Genomic DNA, 20,902 nt, shown 5'->3' with positions numbered 1-20,902 from the left:
CAGACTTTGCTTCTCTGGTGAGCGTGAGCAGTACATGAGTGGAGCGTTCGCTAGGGCCATGAGAGAATGAGCAGAGAGCGCAGACACGGAGAGGAATATTGAGCAGAGCAAACTGGGTGCCGGTACAGACTTCACCTCCTGAGCGTTACCAGAGTCGCTTTGAAGTTCTTCGGGAGGGGAGCCGCTCACAAAGTTACAAAAAATGCTGTGCGAGTGTAAAACCTGAGTGCTGAACGGCATAAATGTTCGGCCAAAAACCGACGAAATTTTCGTCGCCAAAATTTCAGTGCATCCCTAGTAACAATATACGAGTTTGAAAGCAATAAAATGAGTGGATTACTTCAAGCAACAATGCTGAAGCTTATAAAGAGGTTTTAGGAGTTAAAACTAGTAAAAAATCTTGTGATTCAGAAATTGCTTTGTTTATGTGTGTACCTGAGAAAACTGGGTCAATCGCAAAGGGGACTTGGCCATTGTTGATGTCGAACATGTACTGGATCCAGTTGTTGGGAGTGCACTCACTGGCGTCTTTCCCGCACAGCAGACTGAGGGCTTTGACATTGGTGGAGGGGGCCTGGACATCGTTGCAGGCATTGTACATGGCTGCAGAGAGACATAAAAGAAATATCTATATCATATTTCTTACCTACAATATTTTATTCAACAGTATAAAATAAGTATACAAAACAGTAACAGCAAAGAAAGAAAGAAAGAAAGAAAAGGAGTGTTTTAAAAGTTAAACTTATTTTAACTTGAGCGGCGTGTTTTCAGAACGCGTGTCGTGAAAGATGCTGCAAAAGACGCAACGGTCATACACATCCATCTAGCACGTGTTTACACAGAAAAACAATGGAAAAGTAGTGCACTGGAATAGAAAAACGCGTTCTGTGTGAACGGCTCCCAAGCGTTCTCATTGATAAGGACTGTTGACCGTTTCTGAATCAAGGGCTTTACTGAATTAAGTCAAGTTCTGATGTTTTGAATCAAGCATCAGTAAATTTGGGATCTTCTCCTCTAATCGCTGTTCCTCACCATTGGCAAAGGTCTGGCTGATGTAATAGGACACCTCAAGCACATTCGTTTTGTTTTGTTCAGGGTCTGGAGAGAAATCTGTGGCATTGACGAACTGGCTCTGTCTGGGACTGCAGGTGAGCTCACAGAACAGGGTCATGAAGTTGAAGAAACATGCTGGACACCTGACACACAAAAACAGGGACAAGTTAAAGCTGCTATGAAGTGCACATTATATTACTACCATAAACTGGGCAGTTCTCCAAATGTAAACTGTGTCAAGCAAGTACATGCCTTGGATTAATCAATAACCTGCTCGTGACTCATTAATGGGTCAAAGTTCTTATTCCAATTCTTCCTACTGTATGCATATCTTCATAGATGTATTTCAGCCATACCTGGACAGGTACTGAAGGGGGATCTGGATATTGCTTTTCAGAGTCTTAAGCTGTTGGGTGTCACAGCAAACTTTGTTGTCTCCATAAACCAGTCCTGGGCACAGCTCCTGTAAAAAATAAATAAATAAAAATAATTAAAAAAAATAAATGATATAATAATTCACACAAATTAGGTAAATGTAGGACTTTGAACAAAACTTGCTGTATGCTTTAAAGACCCTTGTTTATTTATTTTTATATAATGCAATTTTCTAAACTACAAATAAAATCAAATTTTTTTTTTAAAGATTTACACCATGTAAAATATGAGAATAAAAAAATTGGGATTTGTCTACAAAACAAAACAAAAACAAAAACAAAAACAATGCAAAACAAAAAACAAAACAAAGCAAAAGTAAAATATCCTGATGCATCACGAGAATACTGGCAAAAAATCTATAAAGGTTCAAAATAAATAGAATACTAAAAAAGGTTTATTTCTATATGCAAAATACATTATATATTATATATATTTTAGGGATTCTTTTTTTTTTTTCTTTAGATTATGGGGCAAAACGTGACCCCCAAACAATTATTTTTGGAATATGCACCATAAATCATTGCTTTTGATGAAAATTTGATTTCATTTTTTATTTCATTATTTTCTAACTGTTTGTCTGGAAAACAGAAAACACAGAAGTGTTTACAATTGTCTAAAAACACAGCCACTCTTTTCTGCAATTCTGTTTAACGCTGATGGTGATGAAACTTCTCATTGTTTGAGTGCGCATGCAAAAGGAAGATCCACTGAAGTCCTTAAGTCCACTGAAGTGTTACTGTAGTCTATAGGGCTTTATGGCTTCCTATGCTTTAAAGTACAGGAAATGATAAGCGTGAAGATCACCCATGACTAAACAGCGGCTGCTTAAATTATATTCTTCGAACATCGATTGAAATCTTGGTCTTCATTCACTTCATTCACTCAGCATTTGTCACTGTGTGGTTTGACATGTGAGATAATAGGAAGAATCCCTTTGTCAAAATGTCAAACTGAAGTTACGTTCAAAGGATTTTTTTTTTTTTTTTTTTCCAAAAAAAAGAAGTAGTTTCAGTTAGGCCTGTCACGACTATGAATTATGATCTGATGAATAACTGTCAAACAAATAATTGCAATGAATTATTTGTCTGTTTTGCTCATCACTTACAGCGTAAGCCTAATACATTATTTTTATATATATTTTATATTGAAACCCATATGATTTCCTTTAATGCTGTGAAAATAACATTTAAAACTTCTCTATTTTTGTCCACTCTACATTTACATTGAAGCCCAGCAAACCAGGGAGTATGTATGTATAAGTCAGGCAAAGGTGGGTTTTTTTATATTCTTTCTCCACAGAAATAAAATAAGTGAGTGTTCTCCTCATCCTGTGACTACATGCCATTAACTTTGTGTGAAAGTCTAAGGACCAAGAATGTTTGGCAGAAAGTGAATGTTAGATGAATAAAATTTGATGACAAACTTTGATGTTAGATTCATTAAGCAAGGCAATAATTGGTCTGGAAGTTTGAAATAACTTTGAAAAGCTTCAAGTTTGAAGGTTTTACTCAGAGAAGTCAATAAAATGTTGTTTTAGCACATTGCTAACATGTTTATATTAGTTGATAACATGTGCAAGTTGCTAGCATGTTTTAGCACGTTGTTAGCATGTTTTAACATGCTTAACATGTTTCTAACATATTTCTAATGTTTTAACACACTGCTAACATGTTTTGCACATTCTAGCATGATTTAACTAACTGCTAGCACATTGCAGGCATGATGTTTTTGCATGATGCTAATATGTTTAACTAGTTCGCTCATGTTTTAACATGTTGATATCATGTTTCTAGTCAGGGTGAGTAAATGACATTTTTCATTTTTAGGTGAATTATTCCTTCTATACAAATGTCATGAAGAGCAGACTAACAGTTGTAAAGGTGAATGTTCTCTTACCTGTAGCAGTTCCTGTCCTTCATCAGGTAAAGGTATAGGGGGGCCTGTGTAATTGCAGTTTAACTTCTTCTCTTGAATTTTAGGGGAGTTTCCACATTCACCATACCATATACAGTGCTGGCCATGCACCTGGGCGGACACACGTGAGAAAACATTGGGAACAATAATTTAGGAATAACAATTTCTAAACTCAGTCATGAACGTTTTAGATCATCATCTCCTCTCTGCTCTGAACATATGTTCGGCATGATGCAAAACTGATGTTTAAAATTAAATGTTCCTCAAAATCAGGTTCCTTCCCCTTTTCAGTTTTATTTATGGGGTTACTTTCAAGACAAAAGCTCTCGTTGTCCTCCACAAGACATTTCACTTTATTTGGTGCAGAAAAAAAAAAAAAAAAAAATCTCTCACCAATAAACTCACCAATACTGTCACATGCATGTCACTCATCCAGAATGCATCTCAATGAAACCAGAGTGCATTCCTCAGCTATTTCGTCAGTTTTGCAGTCATGTGACTAGAATTCACAGGCACATGTGTTGCATTCAATAGAACCGTGCCTCCACATCAAAATTACGTACTGTATTATGATGTACTGTTTTTAAGATCAAAAACTATTTTTTTTAAATGGCAAATGGTACAAAGTGTTACAAAGGTCAAGGGTCGACTGAGGAACTGTCAAGCTTTTGTTGTGCTGAACAGTCTTTGCTCATCTGGAAACAAAAGAGCGTGACTTGACTGTGCATGTGACTGAGTGAAAGGACCATCCCTTACGCAGGAAAACAGGAAACTTTTGGACAGCCGAGTCATCATTTTCACCATTCCTTTAGCCTGTTTGTTCTCTTGTGTTGAACGATACAAGGACCACGTTATGACTCACTTATTGCTATGAAACTATGAGTATGCTGGGCCTAAGAAATTCAGAAACTAACACCCTGATAATTTCCATGTGAAACCCCCTACAAAACAAAGATCTCTAAATAACCTGTACCACCATATACAACTCCAAAACAACTGATTTGATTTTCCCTCTAGTAACACGTAGCTGGTTGACCCTTCAAAAAGGGTGTTTTTTTTAAAGAAAAAATCTTTTCAAAACTGATGTAATGCACATTGGTGAGTCATGAACAATGAGTCATGAACAATGTGTTTAAACAAGTTTCAATTGTTAAATAACATTTCAAAGTGTTTAAAATTCATTATTTGACTTTTTATGACAGGCGGTACAACTAAATAGTTGTATGTATATATACTGTTGTACACTCTGCCACAAAGATCAGCTGGGGGTCACCAGATGATGCATTATCATGTTTACTGTTATTATTACCTTGTCAATTCATAATAAAAGAGCAATGTTTGCAGTTGTGCCGCCCTGACATTTGAGAATATACAAATTGCTGCACAAAAGTTTTTCAATTCTCTCAACTACTGATATTTATAAAATGTGTTTATATAAAAGGTTTTAAACCTAAAATTATGCCATGATATTTAGTATTAAGACACCATTTTAAATAGTTTTCTTAGTCTGTTCATTTGTTCGGGCAGTTGCACCACCTGACATTTTGGGGGTTTCATGATAAAACATAAAATAATATGAATTATTTAAATGTACTAAAAATAAATTCAAACTAAATAGGTTCTATAGAATAAAGGGATACATGTCATAAATTTATCAAAATGTTTTGAAAAGGAAATAATACACTTGGACACAAAAATATGCACCATGTCATTGACCATAAAGTGCTTAGACTAGTCTTAAAAGCTAGTCATCTATTCTTTTCATTTTTCCCCTTCTTCAAAACAGGGTGAACTTTTTTAAAGCCAGTTACATAAAAAGGTAGAGCAGTCTAATTGGAAAAGTCAGACTGATTACCTCTTGTCCAACAGCTGGTTGGTCAAACTAGTTCTTAAAACAGTCTTAACATAGTGGCTAAGTTTATGCGACTGGCTGATCATACTATGACAACAGCTATGAGTGACTATAGGGAATATAACAGAATTAATTGAATCTTCCCTCACTGTTAGTCATACGACCAAGATAAAAAGCTTCATAACAGACATTTGTTCCCAAATCCCAATACCTCCAGACAGAGTCCAGGTCACTAATAAACGTTATTTAGTAGAGTGCATATTTCATAAAACCTTACTTGTCAAACAAGTGGTAATGTACCAATATGTTTGTCAGGCTGATTAGTCGGATGATAACTACACTGTAAACCCTAATGCTCAAAATACTTAATTGGTTTGAGTAGAACAAACTTAAATTTCACAAATTAGTTCAGTTAAATTAACTGTTATGAATATTTAGACCTTTCTTTTTCTTTTCAAAGCACTGACATATTTCAAGAAAACTGAACTGTTTAATTGTTTTGAGTTGTATGAACTCATTTCTTTTAATTTAGACTAACTTAAGTTTAACTGAAACTGGGCTGGGATTTCTATTTCCCAGCATGCCCTGCCCATGGCACTCGAAAGGGAGAGTAAATGCTAAAATTAAGTGTTTTATAATGATTTTTTTGTGCAAGATTAATGGTAAGGGAGATTTAGTAGTGATTAATGTTTTGTTATGCTAATTTAGAAGAGTTTCTGTTAATGTGGGTTTTTGGAGAGTTACCATCATAGTGACAAGTGGTGCATGCTGCTTGGTTTGAAAGCAGGCAAGTTACATGTTTTACATTGCTGTACTCATTCAGCAAGTGCTATACCATGCTATTGTTAACATGTTAACAAGTTAGAAAGTTGGCATTTTCTGAATTTTCTTATTAGGGTTAACAGTGAAGTATATAACTCATTTGATTTGCAAGAACTCAAAATAATACAAATATGTTAAGTAAATATGTTAATTGCCATCAAAACGTATGAGTTAGCTAACTCAGTTCTTCAAGGTAGGAGTAATTATCATGCATGAGTACTACAAACTCAAAACTTGATAGTTCGGCTGACTTAAAATTTGGAACATCATAACTCAAAAAAAAAAATTGATGTAACTGATTACCTCATTTTTTTTGAGTTAGCCCAACTTATACAGGTTTACAGTGTAGCCATTTTGAAATTAGTGGTAGTGGTATTAAATAAAAGGTTTTTGCCATTTCATCAGATCTTGAAGTGCTTTTTTTCAGCAGCAAAAATATTTTAGTGAAAAGTGTTGATATAACGTGACACGTTTTCTATTCAATTGCATTATATTTTTAAAATTTAATTTGATTGAAATCAATTAAAAATATGATGTGTCAGCATATTTCAATTACATCCACAAATTGTAAAAATAATAATAATAATAATAATTTTAAATAAAAATTGTTTGGGATTTTTAGAAATGTCTACTGCATTTAAGACATGCATTATGGTTATTTGTCATTATTTTCAGCTCTAGTTAAAGAGTATAATAAAAATTTACAATAACAGTTTTATTATTCAAACTACCTAAAATGATGCCTTCGGAGAGCACTGAAGTAAAGGTCGGCCGAAAGTGGATTTTACTGATAACGATAACTAGGTTGGACCACGCTGGCTGATAACCGATAGTTTTTGAAATTGATACTGAATGAAAACAAACAGAACACATAAAATAGTGCTAAACACTTTGTTTTTATTTATTTTTTTTCTCTCAATAATTGAAAAACAGTACTGAACAATGAAAATGTACTGTACTTTTTAAAAATAAATAAAGAAATGATATATTAATTATACCCTGATCGGTCCGTTCATAGTATTGTTCATTGTTGATTTCAGCACTAACTAATACATTAATATGTACAAAAATGTATTAGTTAATGTTAATCAACAACGAACAATACTTTTATTCACCTTAGTTAATGTTACAAATTGACTCATTTTAAAGTGTTACAATTTCATATAAATCCAAACAGTAAAAATGGCCATCTTTAAACAGCAACACAAATGCCATAGCATATAGGCTAATATGTATACTCTCACACTTTATTTGCTTCTATTTTAGAACACCTCATTATTAATCAAAATAAAATATGTATTACAGTGATAATTTAAAAAAAAAAAAAAAATGAAATCGGATGCGTTTCTGATTTGTTTATTATGTGTTTCTCTTGGCTGCATGAACATCAATTTGCTTTCTCATGTCACTAGCTTTAAAAGGTGCCCTAGAACTGACATTTTACAAGATGTAATATAAGTTTAAGGTGTCCCCAGAATGTGTCTGAAGTTTCAGCTCAAAATACCCTATAGATTTGTTTTAATATACCATATACCAATAACTGCCTATTTTGGGGTGTAATTAAAAATGCTCCGATTTGGGGTGTGTACACCTTTAAATGCTCATGCTCCTCGCCCCCAAGCTCGGACTCCATTAAACATTGCATAAACAATACTGAAGTTCCCAATATAACTCTCAAAATGGATCATTACAAACTGTGATGCAGCAGCATATCAGATCACGCAAGTATGGCATGTATTTTGTGGATGTTTTCTAACATTTGATTCTGAATGAGTTTGATAACGTGCTGCACGGCTAACGGGGCTAAAGCTACACACAGTTGGAGAGACTGTGTGTGCAGATGCGTTTATGAATTATACAGACTACAAGCGTTTTGGGGTTAAAAATGAAAATAACGACATGGCTCTGGTCTCCATGAATACAGTAAGAAACAATGGTAACTTTAACCACATTTAACAGTACATTAGCAACATGCTAACGAAACATTTAGAAAGACAATTTACAAATATCACTAAATATATCATGATATCATGGATCATGATCTGCCATTTTCGCTATTGTCATTGCTTGCATGCTTCACAATACCTGCAGAACGTCTGATAATTCGGCTGTGCAGCTCCACAACGTTAATACTGCCTTGAACATGGGCTGGTATATGCAAAAGTTGGGAGCGTACATATTAATGACCTCGACTGTTGCATCACAGTCAGTGTTATGTTGAGATTCGCCTGTTTTTCTGTGGTGTTTTTCATGCACAAGATTATATGAAGAAAGAAACAATGGTGTTTGAGGCTCACTGTATGTAATTTCCATGTACAAAACTCATATTATTCAACTATGCCAAGGTAAATTCAATTTTCAATTCTAGGGAACCTTTAAATATGCAACTCCGCTGCATAACGAACGGGGAAAAAAGCAACCAGCCGGATATAAACTAATGCAAAGATCATGTCATTATACATTTGAGTCGGGCTTGCATGTTAGTGTCCTCTCAGTCTCGATAGCAAACATACTGCTATTCTCTACTGATGGAACAACAAATTAACTTCTTTATAATGATATGAAGACACGTACAGTAGTTGACTCAGACTCGACCCTCTTCTGGTCTCAACTACAACACTGAAAATATGAACTGACAAGCAGTTTGAAACTACGCTGTACTAGTCTGCAATCTTTCATTAATTCAAACTAGATAATAAATAAGACACATTATTGTATTTGACATTTAGTAAGAAAACTGAAGTAGTACATGTTGAACAGATTAATACAAAATAATTCCTTGATAACTGTCCATGGTTTGAGTGTTGTTGTTTTTTCTTCCCCTGGTCCAGTGCTTATTTTAGCACAGGTTTTTCAGTATTTATTTTGACAGACCAAGGGTATTTTTAGATAAGAAGTGAAAGTGTCATTAGGAAGCAGTTACACAAACTGTAAAGCTTTAAAAACTGAGGAACAACTAGAAAGTTGATGTTATTATTTAGTAGTCAATAGGACAGCCAAACAAATGACCTCAACTAGGATCACTTGGTTACTAAACACTCGTGATGTTTATCTCAGGTTACTATAGTAGAAAGAAGAAATTATATTCTGACTCACTGTCACCAGCATGAATCAAAAGATCCAACATAAGACAAAGACATCCTGAAAAAGTTGATTCATTTAGATTAAAGGTTTCAGATTTGGTGTGAAACATGATGAATTGGACCAAACAGTAGCTTGTGTGACCTTTGAAACATGTTTTGGACTACATCCTAATGAAAACAGCTCATGAGCTCAAAATGAAAATGATCAAATTTCATTAATTCATGGAAAAGCTAAATGAAAGCAAGAGCACTTGAACTTGGACAGGTAATCCCCTTTCTTTCTGCATCTATTTCTTATCAACATGAAAGAGTGGTGGTTTCTCAAAACCTAGATAGCTACCCAGTCACTTTGATTTTGCCAAGTAAGACATGTTCCTGGATCAACATATTTTGTTGATCCTGGAATAACATTCCTATCTGAAAAATTAGTCCTAACCTTTTCCCAATACCTAAACCTATCCCTACCCATAACTTACCCCTAAAATCAGAGGGAAATGATAGTTGAATAACACTGTTGTAGATACACCTAACCCAGGTTGTAAGCCTAAGCTTGACATAAATGGTAAACTTGTCCCTCAAATCTGCTTGGTTGACTGGAATGTTGCTCCAGGAACATGCTGTACTTGGTGAAATCACGTTCACCATAGCGACCCACCTAGACAGCATTTTCGGGCATCACAGGGTCTTATATAGTAAATCCGAAGGCTCGGAAAGTACCTGTGCAACCCAAAACAAAGCTGCCTATTTAGGTGGCTCACTAGGGTTTAGGAATCTAGTGTGTCGTAACGCAAAGGCACATTTGACTCATCAATCAGCTTAACAGCTCTCTTCCCGTCCTTTCAAAACACCGTAACAGCGTTTCTACTCTACTAAACGCTGATCCTGCAGGTTAGATCATGTGCTTTTGCGTACATGTCGATGTCTGACAGATGATTCAAATGATGTAGCCAAATCATATTTCCTCTGTCCTCTGCTTGGAGTTTAACAAGGAAAAAAGAGCCCGTTTCATTCTTACAACGACAAAAATACAATTCCTACTATTAAAACCAAGGCTTTTGACTTTAAAAATACACAACATTCCTTTGACCAGACAACTCCTGAAAACTGTCAGGCTGGATGAAGTTTGTGCTAAGCTACAAATACGTAACGCTACACAATAACAAATAAACAAACAACGCACTGCCACACTTACCGACTTTGATAATAAAATTATGGCCCATAAAAGACAGAAAATCTGTTTTCTCCCGGCTAGAGGCATTGCTCCTCTGACTCCAGAGCTCTTCTCTAGAGTAACTCTCATCTGTTGGGCTGAAGCTTTCTTATTTCCTGTTTTAAACGCCGTCCAGCCTTCTTCTGACTGGGAGTGCGAGGGATTTAGTGTTGCTGCCACCTACCGGGTTAGAGTGTGTAGCACAGATCACGCTGTTGTGGTTTATGAATATCAATTAGTAAAGTGACGCTGGTCAAGTTGATTTGCTGAAAGGTAGATGTTACGACTGAACGCGTGAGCTTGACTATATTAATATTCATGAGCCAAGCCGGCGACGTAAAAAACAAGTTTTGAAACTTTATACAAATAAATGTCGAGTGTAGGCTAGTCCACCCTTAAAATTACAACTTTAATAACTTATGTGAATTGTTAGCCGACTAAACATATTTCTTGTTCTTTTAGGTATCATAATGAATTGTTTTCTAAGTTTAGCCTACTTCTTTCTTTCTCTCTCTCTCTCTTTTCACAATGGCAGTATATGGTCAAACTTGCTTTTTTCAATACAACTCCTGTAAGCCACAAAAAATATTAGGTCCCTTAACTTGTTCACACATTTGTGATCATAAAAGCAGGTGATTTACATATGGTTTGAGTTCAATACTCACTTTTTGATAAGAATTAATGATTAAAACAGCTTTGATGAAATTATCCCTGATGAAATGGCAAGTAAAACACAACTGATCGTATCACAACAAGCATTTAACAAGTACAGATCACCTCTTATAAAAAGAAGTCTTTATTGAATTTACTTCTTATATAACAAAAGTCAAGAGGAAAAAGAAGAAAGAACTGTGTCACCATATTTTGAGAGCAAATGTTAATGTTTTCAAAAGAATGATCAAAGCTAGAAGGAGGACAGTGACTTTAAGATATCCAACCACATTACTTTGATTTGTGCAACATCATAGAGATCATGATATGTTCTGTCTGTGAGATATGTGTGATTCAATTAGTTATTATTTAAGTCAAGCAAGGTACAGGAGGGTGAAAACACATGGACGAACAAACAGAAATGGAATATATGAGTGACCCCATATGTGGTTCGTATGACAATGGATAAAATACTCTATTAGATACAATAATGCAAATGTCAGCCATATATTACAGTTCTGTACATGTACCAGTCATATGTTGGCCTTCGGATGAGGCTGATTCTATCCATACACAGATCATCGTCGTAGCCCTGTCCACACAGCCAACATTTCCAGCAAAATCATAAGTTAAATCTTGAATTTAACTCAATTTTGACTTTCATTCACAGCAGAGAGGCATCAAACAGCCTCTGAGTTCAGCTTACATACAGTGTCCAACAGAAAGTATCTGGACACTTGAGTCACTATTAAAACATTTATAAACATCTTTGGCCTATCCTCGGCCTATACATTACAATATCAAAACAAGGGACATTTAAAGAAATATACGGCAAATATATATTTAAATTAGGTTTTTTAAAATATGAAGGAGTATGCTTGGGGTCGGTAAGAGTTTTTAATGTTTTTGAAAGAAGTCTCTTCTGCTCACCAAGGCTGCATTTATTTGATCAAAATACAGTAAAAATAGCAATATTGTGAAATAATATGACAAACAACCGTTTTCTATATAAATATATTTTAGAATGTAATTTATTCCTGTGATGCAAAGCTGAATTTTCAGCATCATTACTCCAGTATTTTCCTTCAGAAATCATTCGAATATGCTGATTTCCTGCTCAAGAAACATTTTTTTATTATTATCAATGTTGAAAACAGTGTGCTGCTGTGTATTTTTGTGGGAACTGTGATGCATTTTCAGGCAACGATATCTCACGACCAATTCGTACGCATTTTACGAGGTGGCTAATTCGTACGACCTCACTCGTACGAATTCATACGATTTGTCTAAACCCCAGTGATGGGTAGTTTAGGGGCAGGGTTGGGGTAGGGCATTCGTATGAATTCATACAAATTTGGCAACTCGTAAATACGTACAAATTGCCGTGAGATCGGATTGTTTACAAGGGTCCTTTGATGAATAGAAAGTTCAAAAGAACACATTTGAAACAAATGTTTTGTAACATTGTAAAAGTCTGATCAATTTAATGCATCCTTGCTGAATAGAAACATTAATTTGTTTAAAAAAAATCTTATTGACCCCAAACTTTTGAACAATAGTGTATATTATTCAAAATAAAGACAAAAAAAATAAAAATATTACACACTTTCTGGTGGAAATGTTCATGTTCATATTCAGTTCATGTTTGCAATGAAATTCAGACATTTTTTAAATGTGACTTAAATTTCCAAATACTTTCTGGGGCCACTGCCAAGTTTTATGATTCCAGACAGCACAGTAATTTGTTTGCTCATTAAAAACATTATTGACTTGACTGAAACCAGAATACTTAAAGCTGCAGTCCGTAACTTTTTTGTGTTCAAAATGTACAAAATGTATAATGAGCGAGTACATCATGAATCTTTTTTCCAAACCGTATTTTTGTCTTATCCTGAATATACGGTACACCTATAATAAGTGTTTATATTTGGACTATATTAGTCTGGTCGGGTCGGCACCGCTGCGGAAGTAGCCCAGTACCTGCGTGACTCATCACAGACACAAACAGAGAGAAGTAGTTCCGGCTACAAGGCGCATTCAGTTTTGTTTATTAACCACTAGAGCGCCAAAAGTTACGGACTGCAGCTTTAAGTAGCAGTCTCAACATGCGTGTCGACAAGCTTGTTCCATGATATGCCATTTCAGCACACCAGCGTGTTTCTACTGGCATCGACGTGGGATTCATATCCTGTTGCCGTTCATAGTCTCTTATGAGATTTGGAGAGAGCCACAGTTGTTCAATCCAACCAAGTCTAGTTCAGAACGAAACAAGCATATTTGAAAGGTAGCCCAGGTTATGAAAAGCTCCTTGACGGCAGGCTTACAACTCAGCGATATGTTTGCCTGTGTTTCCACTATAAATAGATGTCCTTTCATCTTTTACCTACTGTAAAGTGGCTCATTTTAACAGTTACTCTTCTCCAGAATATGCTAGTGCACTTCCAGCCCCATGTATTCTGCATTTTCCGCAGCTGGCAAGTGGCCGTTGGTGTGTGTTTTGAGCTCCAGGGGGCAGAAGTCCTGCTGGTAGTCAGGGTTGTCCATGCTGTTTTGGGGGTTGAAGCCCTGCATGCTGAAGAACGGCTGGCCAGAGAGGAGCTGCGTGTGGGACGTGTTCAGATACTCGGGTGGGGCGGCAACAGCAGGGCTTTTGAAGCAGTTGAGGTACTCTTCCTCAGTTTCATCCAACGCTGATGTAGAGTGTGGTATCGTGCGGGAGGGTCCTGGGTGTTGATAAATTGGGTTGGTCATGTTGGACATCAGTGTTTCATTCTGGTTTATATATTCTGGGAAAGAGGACAACATTAGCTGAATAATTTATTCTGTCAATTATTTTAATCAGCAGTTCATTAAGATGTAAATGTGAATCTACATACAAAAATACCTTAAAGGGTTAGTTCACCCAAAAATGAAATTTCTGACATTAATTACTCATCTTCATGTTGTTCCACACCTTAAGACCAAATTAAGATATTTTTTGATGAAATCTAAGTTTTTTTTATTTTTTTATCCTCAATTGAAAGCAGTAAAATTACCACATTCACGGTCCAGAAAAGTAGTAAAAGCATCGTTAAAATAGTCAATGTGACTACAGTAGTTCAACCTTAAAGGTGCCCTAGAATCAGAATTTGAATATTCCTCGGCATAGTTGAATAACAAGAGTTCAGTACATGGAAAAGACATACATTGAGTTTCAAACCCCATTGTTTCCTCCTTCTTATGTAAATCTCATTTGTTTGAAAGACTTCCGGAAAACACTCGGATCTCAACATAACACCGACTGTTACGTAACAGTCGGGATCATTAATATGTACGACCCCAATATTTGCATAATGCCAGCCCATTTGACGCATTAGACAAGGAAAGGCAGTATTAACGGCTGGATCTGTGCACAGACAAGGTAAGCAAGCAAGAACAACAGCGAAAAATGGCAGATGGAGCAATAATAACTGACATGATCCATGATATCATGATATTTTTAGTGATATTTGTAAATTGTCTTTCTAAATGTTTCATTAGCATGTTGCTAATATACTGTTAAATGAGGTTAAAGTTACCATCGTTTCTTACTGAATTCACGGAGACGAGAGTCATTGCTATTTTCATTTTTAAACATAATAATGCATAAACACAACTTCATTCTTTATAAATCTCTCCAACAGTGTGTAATGTTAGCTTTAGCCACAGAGCATAGCCTCAAATTCACACAGAATCAAACGTAACCGTCTAAATAAATACTTTACTCACATAATTCGAAGCATGCATACAGCATGCATGACGAACATCTTGTACAGATCCATTTGAAGGTTATATTAGCTGTGTGAACTTTGTTTATGCGATGTATATATAGTCGAGAGCTCGTGGGGCAGAGAGAGCGCATCTCTTAAAGGGGTGGTGCGCTTAAAAAATCAGTGCATAGTTAATGATGCCCCAAAATAGGCAGCTAAAAAAATTAATTAAAAAAAAATCTATGGGGTATTTTGAGCTGAAACTTCACAGACACATTCAGGGGACACCTAGGACTTATATTACATCTTGTAAAAAAACAGTCTAGGGCACCTTTAATATTATGAAGTGACGAGAATACTTTTTGTGCGCAAAAACAAAACAAAATGACGACTTTATTCAACAAATTCATCTCTCCCCTGTTATTCTCATACACTATTAACATTGCAGAGCTTCAGTGTTTATTTCCGAACGCCGACTCAGTAGAAAAAGTCAAACTTTTCTAGACTTGAATGTGGTAATTTCATTGCTGTCAATGGAGGATTTAAAAAAAAAAAACCTCTCGGATTTCATCAAAAATATCTTAATTTGTGTTCCGAAGATGAACAAAGGTCTTATGGGTGTGGAACGACATGAGGGTGTGTAATTAATGACAGAAATTTCATTTTTGGGTGAACTAACCCTTTAAGGGTATGATCATCTATTAAAGTGATGATTACCCTCATAACGTTTCAAAACTATGGAATGCAAGATGTGTGCAAACGAACGCAAAAAATTTGTGAACAAATGCAAAGTTTTCTAGCGGACGTAAAGACATTAAAATCCCATCTCATACTTTTTCCATCACCATGTCTCTATAGGGGCTCTGTATAAATCTGTATGACTTCCTTTCTTCCTTGAAAAAAAGGAGATATTCTGAAACATGTAACTAACTACAAATACATACTTGATTTTTAGAGATTGATACTAAAAACATGACTTGAATATGCTCAAATTTGAAAGCTATACTGTAATTCTTTTTAGTGAACTTAAATTTTGGACTGTTTCTAAAGCACAGACTTGGAATACAGCCCACAAGTAGTGTGAACTACAATAGGAATTTCATTTGATGGGAAAAAACAGTGTTAATATTCTTCAAAATGTATCTTTTTGTGTTCCATTTAAAAAAAAAAAGAAAGAAAAAAAAAAAAAAAGCATACAGCCTTAAAACTACATGAGAGTGAACTGTCCCTTTAAGAGTACAAATCAGAGTCTACCACAAGAATGTAAGACCAAGACCGACCAACAGAGGTGCTCATTTCACCATAAACTAAAAAGTGTCTCTTTTATATCTTTTTGGTCCTCATTCAGCATTTTTTTAATTTCAAGAGACTGTCGTACCATTCCAGCCTGGAGCAGGCTTTTTTTTTCCGTTTGATTGTGCAAGTTACTAGCTAGCAACGCGATAGAGTGTCTTGATATTTGACATGAGTAACTTACCCCGTTTCTGCTGTGACAGTTCCCAATGCTGCTTTTGAGACTCTGAAACAAAATAAAAACAGTCAAGTGTTTAGTATCAGTCTCTAGTTTATCAATGCTTTTGCATTTTCTTTTGCAAAATGTTTAAGTTCCCCTCAGAAACTTTAGCGAATTAATGCAATGTTTCCTGGGGAATGCAAAACCTTTGAGAACGAATGCAAGGTGCCTCAGAGGAACACAAACTTTTGCAAACAAACTCAAAGTTTCTCAAGGGAATATAAGATGTTTGCAAACGCACTCAAAGTTTCTTGGGGAACGCAAAACTTTTGTGAACAAATGCAAAGTTTTCTAGTGGACATAAAGACATTAAAATCCCATCTCATATTTTTTTTTCCATCACCATGTCCCTTTAAGGGCTCCGTATAAACCTGTATGACTTCCTTTCTTCTATGAAAAAAGGAGATATTTTGAAATATGTGGACAAATTTGAATATGCTCATTTGAAAGCTATACTGGAATTTGTTTTAGTGAAAAGAGACTTAAATTTTGGGCTGTTTCTAAAGCACAGACTTGGACTACAGCCCACAAATTTCATTTGATGGGAAAAAACTGTGTTAATATTCTACAAAATGTATCTTTTTGTGTTCCATTTAAAAAAAAAAAAAAGAAAAGAAAAAAGAAAAATAGCATACAGCCTTAGAACTACATGAGAGTGAACTGTCCCTTTAAGAGTACAAATCAGAGTCTACCACAAGAATGTAAGACCAAGACCGACCAACAGAGGTGCTCATTTCACCATAAACTAAAAAGTGTCTCTTTTATATCTTTTTGGTCCTCATTCAGCATTTTTTAATTTCAAGAGACTGTCTTACCATTCCAGCCTGGAGCGGGCTGGAAGTCTCCCTCGTGGAACCGCTCTGTCGGGTCTGGGATGTAACGCAGAACCATGCTGTTCTCCCTTCCCGGAACACCATTCTGAGAGAAAGTAAAAGTGTATTATTTGACAGAGCTAGTGTTATCATGGTTAAACCGGTTTAATTTCCTAGGTGACTGCTTAAAGAAGACTGTAAAAGCACAGCTGGGGACAATTTTTATATGGTAGGTGTCCATGGGTTTTCTTAAAAAAATGCCATTGTTTTTCAATCACAAATATGAAAATAAATCATAAAAACATGATCATTTACTGTAAACATACCAGGTCAATATTTATTTACAGAAATTTTCATGCAAATTATGACCCTCAGTGGTGGCATCATTTACAACATCACGAATATTGTAAAAAAAAAAAGTGTTTTTCTTCAGAAGTTAGTGTATTTGGTTACCAAGGAGACAACATTATCAAGAAAGACAATGCTTCAGATGAAATCTGAACGTTTTGATTATTTGAAAATGTCTTTAAACAAATGTAATTTCCAGGACATCTTAAATGATACACTGTGAACATTCTTTAGTTGAAATGTTTGTTCCAAAACTCCAGATGGGCAAATGTGTCCATAGATAACAGAATGGATTATTAAAACTGAAATGCACATTATAATCACTGTGAAATGCTACTGCAATCTTAAAATCTCTATACGTTCTCTATTTATTTTTTTTCTTTTGATTGTGCAAGTTACTAGCTAGCAATGCGATACAGTGTCTTGATATCTGACATGAGTAACTTACCCCGTTTCTGCTGTGACAGTTCCCAATGCTGCTGTTGAGACTCTGAAACAAAATAAAAACAGTCATGTGTTTAGTATCAGTCTCTAAAAATCAACTATATATTTGTAGTAAACCAAATACTTTCATCAAACAAACTTTTTTTTTTCTTCTAGTTTTTCAATAAAAAGTGCAACTGAGTATTGGAAGCTTGATTGTTGATTCTAATTATGCAACCCAACTGAGTCCAGCATCTTTATGAACATGACCTATAATAACATGCATATACATTGCAAGGCCATTAAAATAATTATACTTTACATTATGTTTTTAAGTGCCCCTGTTATGCTTTTTTCAGATATTACCTTCCATGTAGTGTGTAATATAGCTGTTTATGAATTTAAAGGGTCTGCAAAGTTTTAAAGATCGAAGTGCAGGATACGTGGAGTTATTGGACCTCATTTATCAATCTAACATAGAAACGAGCGCAGATCCTAGTGCAAAAAACATCTTATGACAGGGTTTATGTGTGATTCATGAAACAGTTGTATGCTGTCAATCCCATCGTACTAATGATCTGACATTGATAAATCATCATTTAAATATCATGCCCCTATAAATTCAGTTTAGAAGCCTTACTCTTAGACTTTATGTCATGGAGAAACGTATCCCAAACAAGAAAGAGAAATTGATCTGACACCAAAAACACCTGTTAACCTGGTTATTGAAACTATTTTTAAGTTAAATTATTATATAAGTATTTAATATAAGAACATACTTCATTAATGTAATGGATAGGATATCTGACACACTGTCAATAGAATATTTTACCATTGACAACACATTTTAAATTATGAAAATGTGGCTTGGGCTTCATATGTTCCAGTCAAAATGCCCTCATAACAATCTAACCTGCAAATCTGTAAATAAGGGCCATTATCTCCTAAAATTAAAACTCAGTTCTGAACTGTATGAAAAGAATCATCAGTAATTCCAGTCTTACTTCTTGCGCAAACCTCATAGGTTTGTAACAAATTTGCATAATGGCAGCCTATGGTCTTCATTGGCTACCTGCAAACAACGTTTACTTTGACCTGCCCTCAAAAACTGTAGTTGTAGCCTGGAAAAGTTTGGTTTGTGTTGCTGACATGTCAAGAAGACGCTGTTTCCAATGCTGCTAAACGCAAATGCACTATGCATGCATTTCAGAAGGACTTGCGGTTAAAACCGATGCCATTGTTTATGTTCATTGGAAGACGAAGCCTTCGGAGCTGAAATTCAGTTTAGGGGCATCTCGCTTCCGACATGCGCTGTGCTACTGTAGGCCAATCACAACAGACTGGGCCATCTGGCCAATTAGAGCTGAGTAGACCAATCAAAACAGACTGGGCCATTTGACCAATCAGAGTAGAATAGACCAATCACCTGACCAATCAGAGCAAAGCAGACCAATCACAACAGACTGGGCCATCTGGCCAATCAGAGCTGAGTAGACCAATCACCTGACCAATCAGAGCAGAGTAGACCAATCACAACAGACTGGGCCATTTGACCAATCAGAGTAGAATAGACCAATCACCTGACCAATCAGAGCAGAGTAGACCAATCACAACAGACTGGGCCATTTGACCAATCAGAGTAGAATAGACCAATCACCTGACCAATCAGAGCAAAGTAGACCAATCACAACAGACTGGGCCATCTGGCCAATCAGAGCTGAGTAGACCAATCACCTGACCAATCAGAGCAGAGAAGACCAATCACAACTGACTGGGCCGTCTGACCAATCAGAGTAGAGCAGGCTCACGGAAAGGAGGGGTTTAAAGAGACAAATCTTTTTAGGACAGTTTTAGACACTGTGAGAAAAGAGGTGATGCTGCAGTGTATATTATAAGAAAATTAAAATGTTTTTGAACTTGAATGTTTGTAAACCTTTTGTAGGTTAGGAACCTTTAATATAATAGGGGCATTTTAATTTATTTCACTCAACAATTTTAATGTGGGAGGGGCCATTAGGTTTTTATTTTCTTTCAAAAAATTAGATGAAGAATGCAATATTGTCCCACAAGACCCCTATAAGAGGGATGTGGTACTAATATGATTAGAAATGTAATTTTTGTACTTTTTTGTATTATTTCTAGTCGATGTTGTACAATGGTTAGTCCATTCAAATGATTTAAGCAAAAACCTTTGTATTTACCACCACAAGCAAAAAACAGGCCTGTACATGTTACAAGGAGAACAGAAGCCAGCTTTATTGAGGCTCCTGGACCATAACAAAACCTAGTCAGCAGTTCACGCAAGCATGTCACAGGTTTTCTTTTGCAAAACACATAAAACACAAGGAACGACAAAAAGAAACATAAGCTAAATAAGCTACCATCTGTCAGAGAAACTACAGCCTTAAATGGCTATGCCTCAATGCCTGTGTTATATAAGACTCCGTCTGAGCTCAAGGCCTTCGTTCTGCCAAAAAAATTTTAACAAGTGTTGCCCGCGAAAGCAATCAGACTTGAAAGGCAGAAGGAGCTTTGCACACACTTAGCGGCAGGCGCAAGGCCAGGAAACGCTCAGAACGCTGAGGCCTGGTGAGTCCTCTTGGACAGACATGCTTGCTTTTCTGCTGAAGAACGGTCATTAATCAGGAGGCAGCTGGGAGGAAGCGGGGGAGAGGGCGACGAGGCAGAAGGACAGCGGAACGGGAAGTGGGTGAAGGAGGCCAGAAGAAGACGAAAATCAGGCCAGGTACATACGCCTCTGCAAAGTGAACTTTCTGTCCTTTTGAGTGAAAGCACACAACACTGTCATCAGATTTGATATTGCATGCAGTCACTGCTTTACTGATATCACAGGAAGTGTTCAGCTGAGACAGATGTTTTAGATGGGCTGTCAATGAGGCTATTGTATTCATTTAATATATATTGTTCTATAATTTATTACAGAAAATATTTAAAAAAATTATGTTGTGATGCCTAAATTAACTTAATTTATATCTATTGATTTCAGTTTTTAATGTTTTACACACAAACACAATTAAATGTATATATGTAAACAATA

At 35.8% G+C, this 20,902-nt stretch overlaps 2 protein-coding genes across 2 annotated transcripts in view; both read right to left on the bottom strand.

Annotated features, from left to right (window-relative positions):
* npc1 (Niemann-Pick disease, type C1) overlaps positions 1-10,542 on the bottom strand; it is a 29,164-nt gene extending 18,622 nt beyond the window's left edge. The window contains exons 1-5 of the mRNA XM_048163235.1: positions 10,352-10,542; positions 3,385-3,513; positions 1,410-1,516; positions 1,033-1,196; positions 436-603 (exon numbers count right to left, since the gene is read on the bottom strand). Of these exons, the coding sequence (XP_048019192.1) occupies positions 436-603; positions 1,033-1,196; positions 1,410-1,516; positions 3,385-3,513; positions 10,352-10,459 (676 nt within the window). The 5' untranslated portion in view covers positions 10,460-10,542. The remainder of the gene's footprint in view (positions 1-435; positions 604-1,032; positions 1,197-1,409; positions 1,517-3,384; positions 3,514-10,351) is intronic.
* A 1,587-nt stretch (positions 10,543-12,129) lies between these two features.
* Positions 12,130-20,902, bottom strand: part of egfra (epidermal growth factor receptor a (erythroblastic leukemia viral (v-erb-b) oncogene homolog, avian)) — an 83,562-nt gene continuing 74,789 nt past the window's right edge. Inside the window, exons 26-29 of the mRNA XM_048163234.1 lie at positions 17,870-17,911; positions 17,077-17,179; positions 16,226-16,267; positions 12,130-13,806 (exon numbers count right to left, since the gene is read on the bottom strand). Of these exons, the coding sequence (XP_048019191.1) occupies positions 13,451-13,806; positions 16,226-16,267; positions 17,077-17,179; positions 17,870-17,911 (543 nt within the window). The 3' untranslated portion in view covers positions 12,130-13,450. The remainder of the gene's footprint in view (positions 13,807-16,225; positions 16,268-17,076; positions 17,180-17,869; positions 17,912-20,902) is intronic.

The sequence above is a fragment of the Megalobrama amblycephala genome, linkage group LG17 (assembly GCF_018812025.1).
Source record: "Megalobrama amblycephala isolate DHTTF-2021 linkage group LG17, ASM1881202v1, whole genome shotgun sequence".
Taxonomy (NCBI): domain Eukaryota; kingdom Metazoa; phylum Chordata; class Actinopteri; order Cypriniformes; family Xenocyprididae; genus Megalobrama; species Megalobrama amblycephala.
Note: the sequence above shows the minus strand (reverse complement) of the source record. Positions and strands in the feature narration are given on the sequence as shown.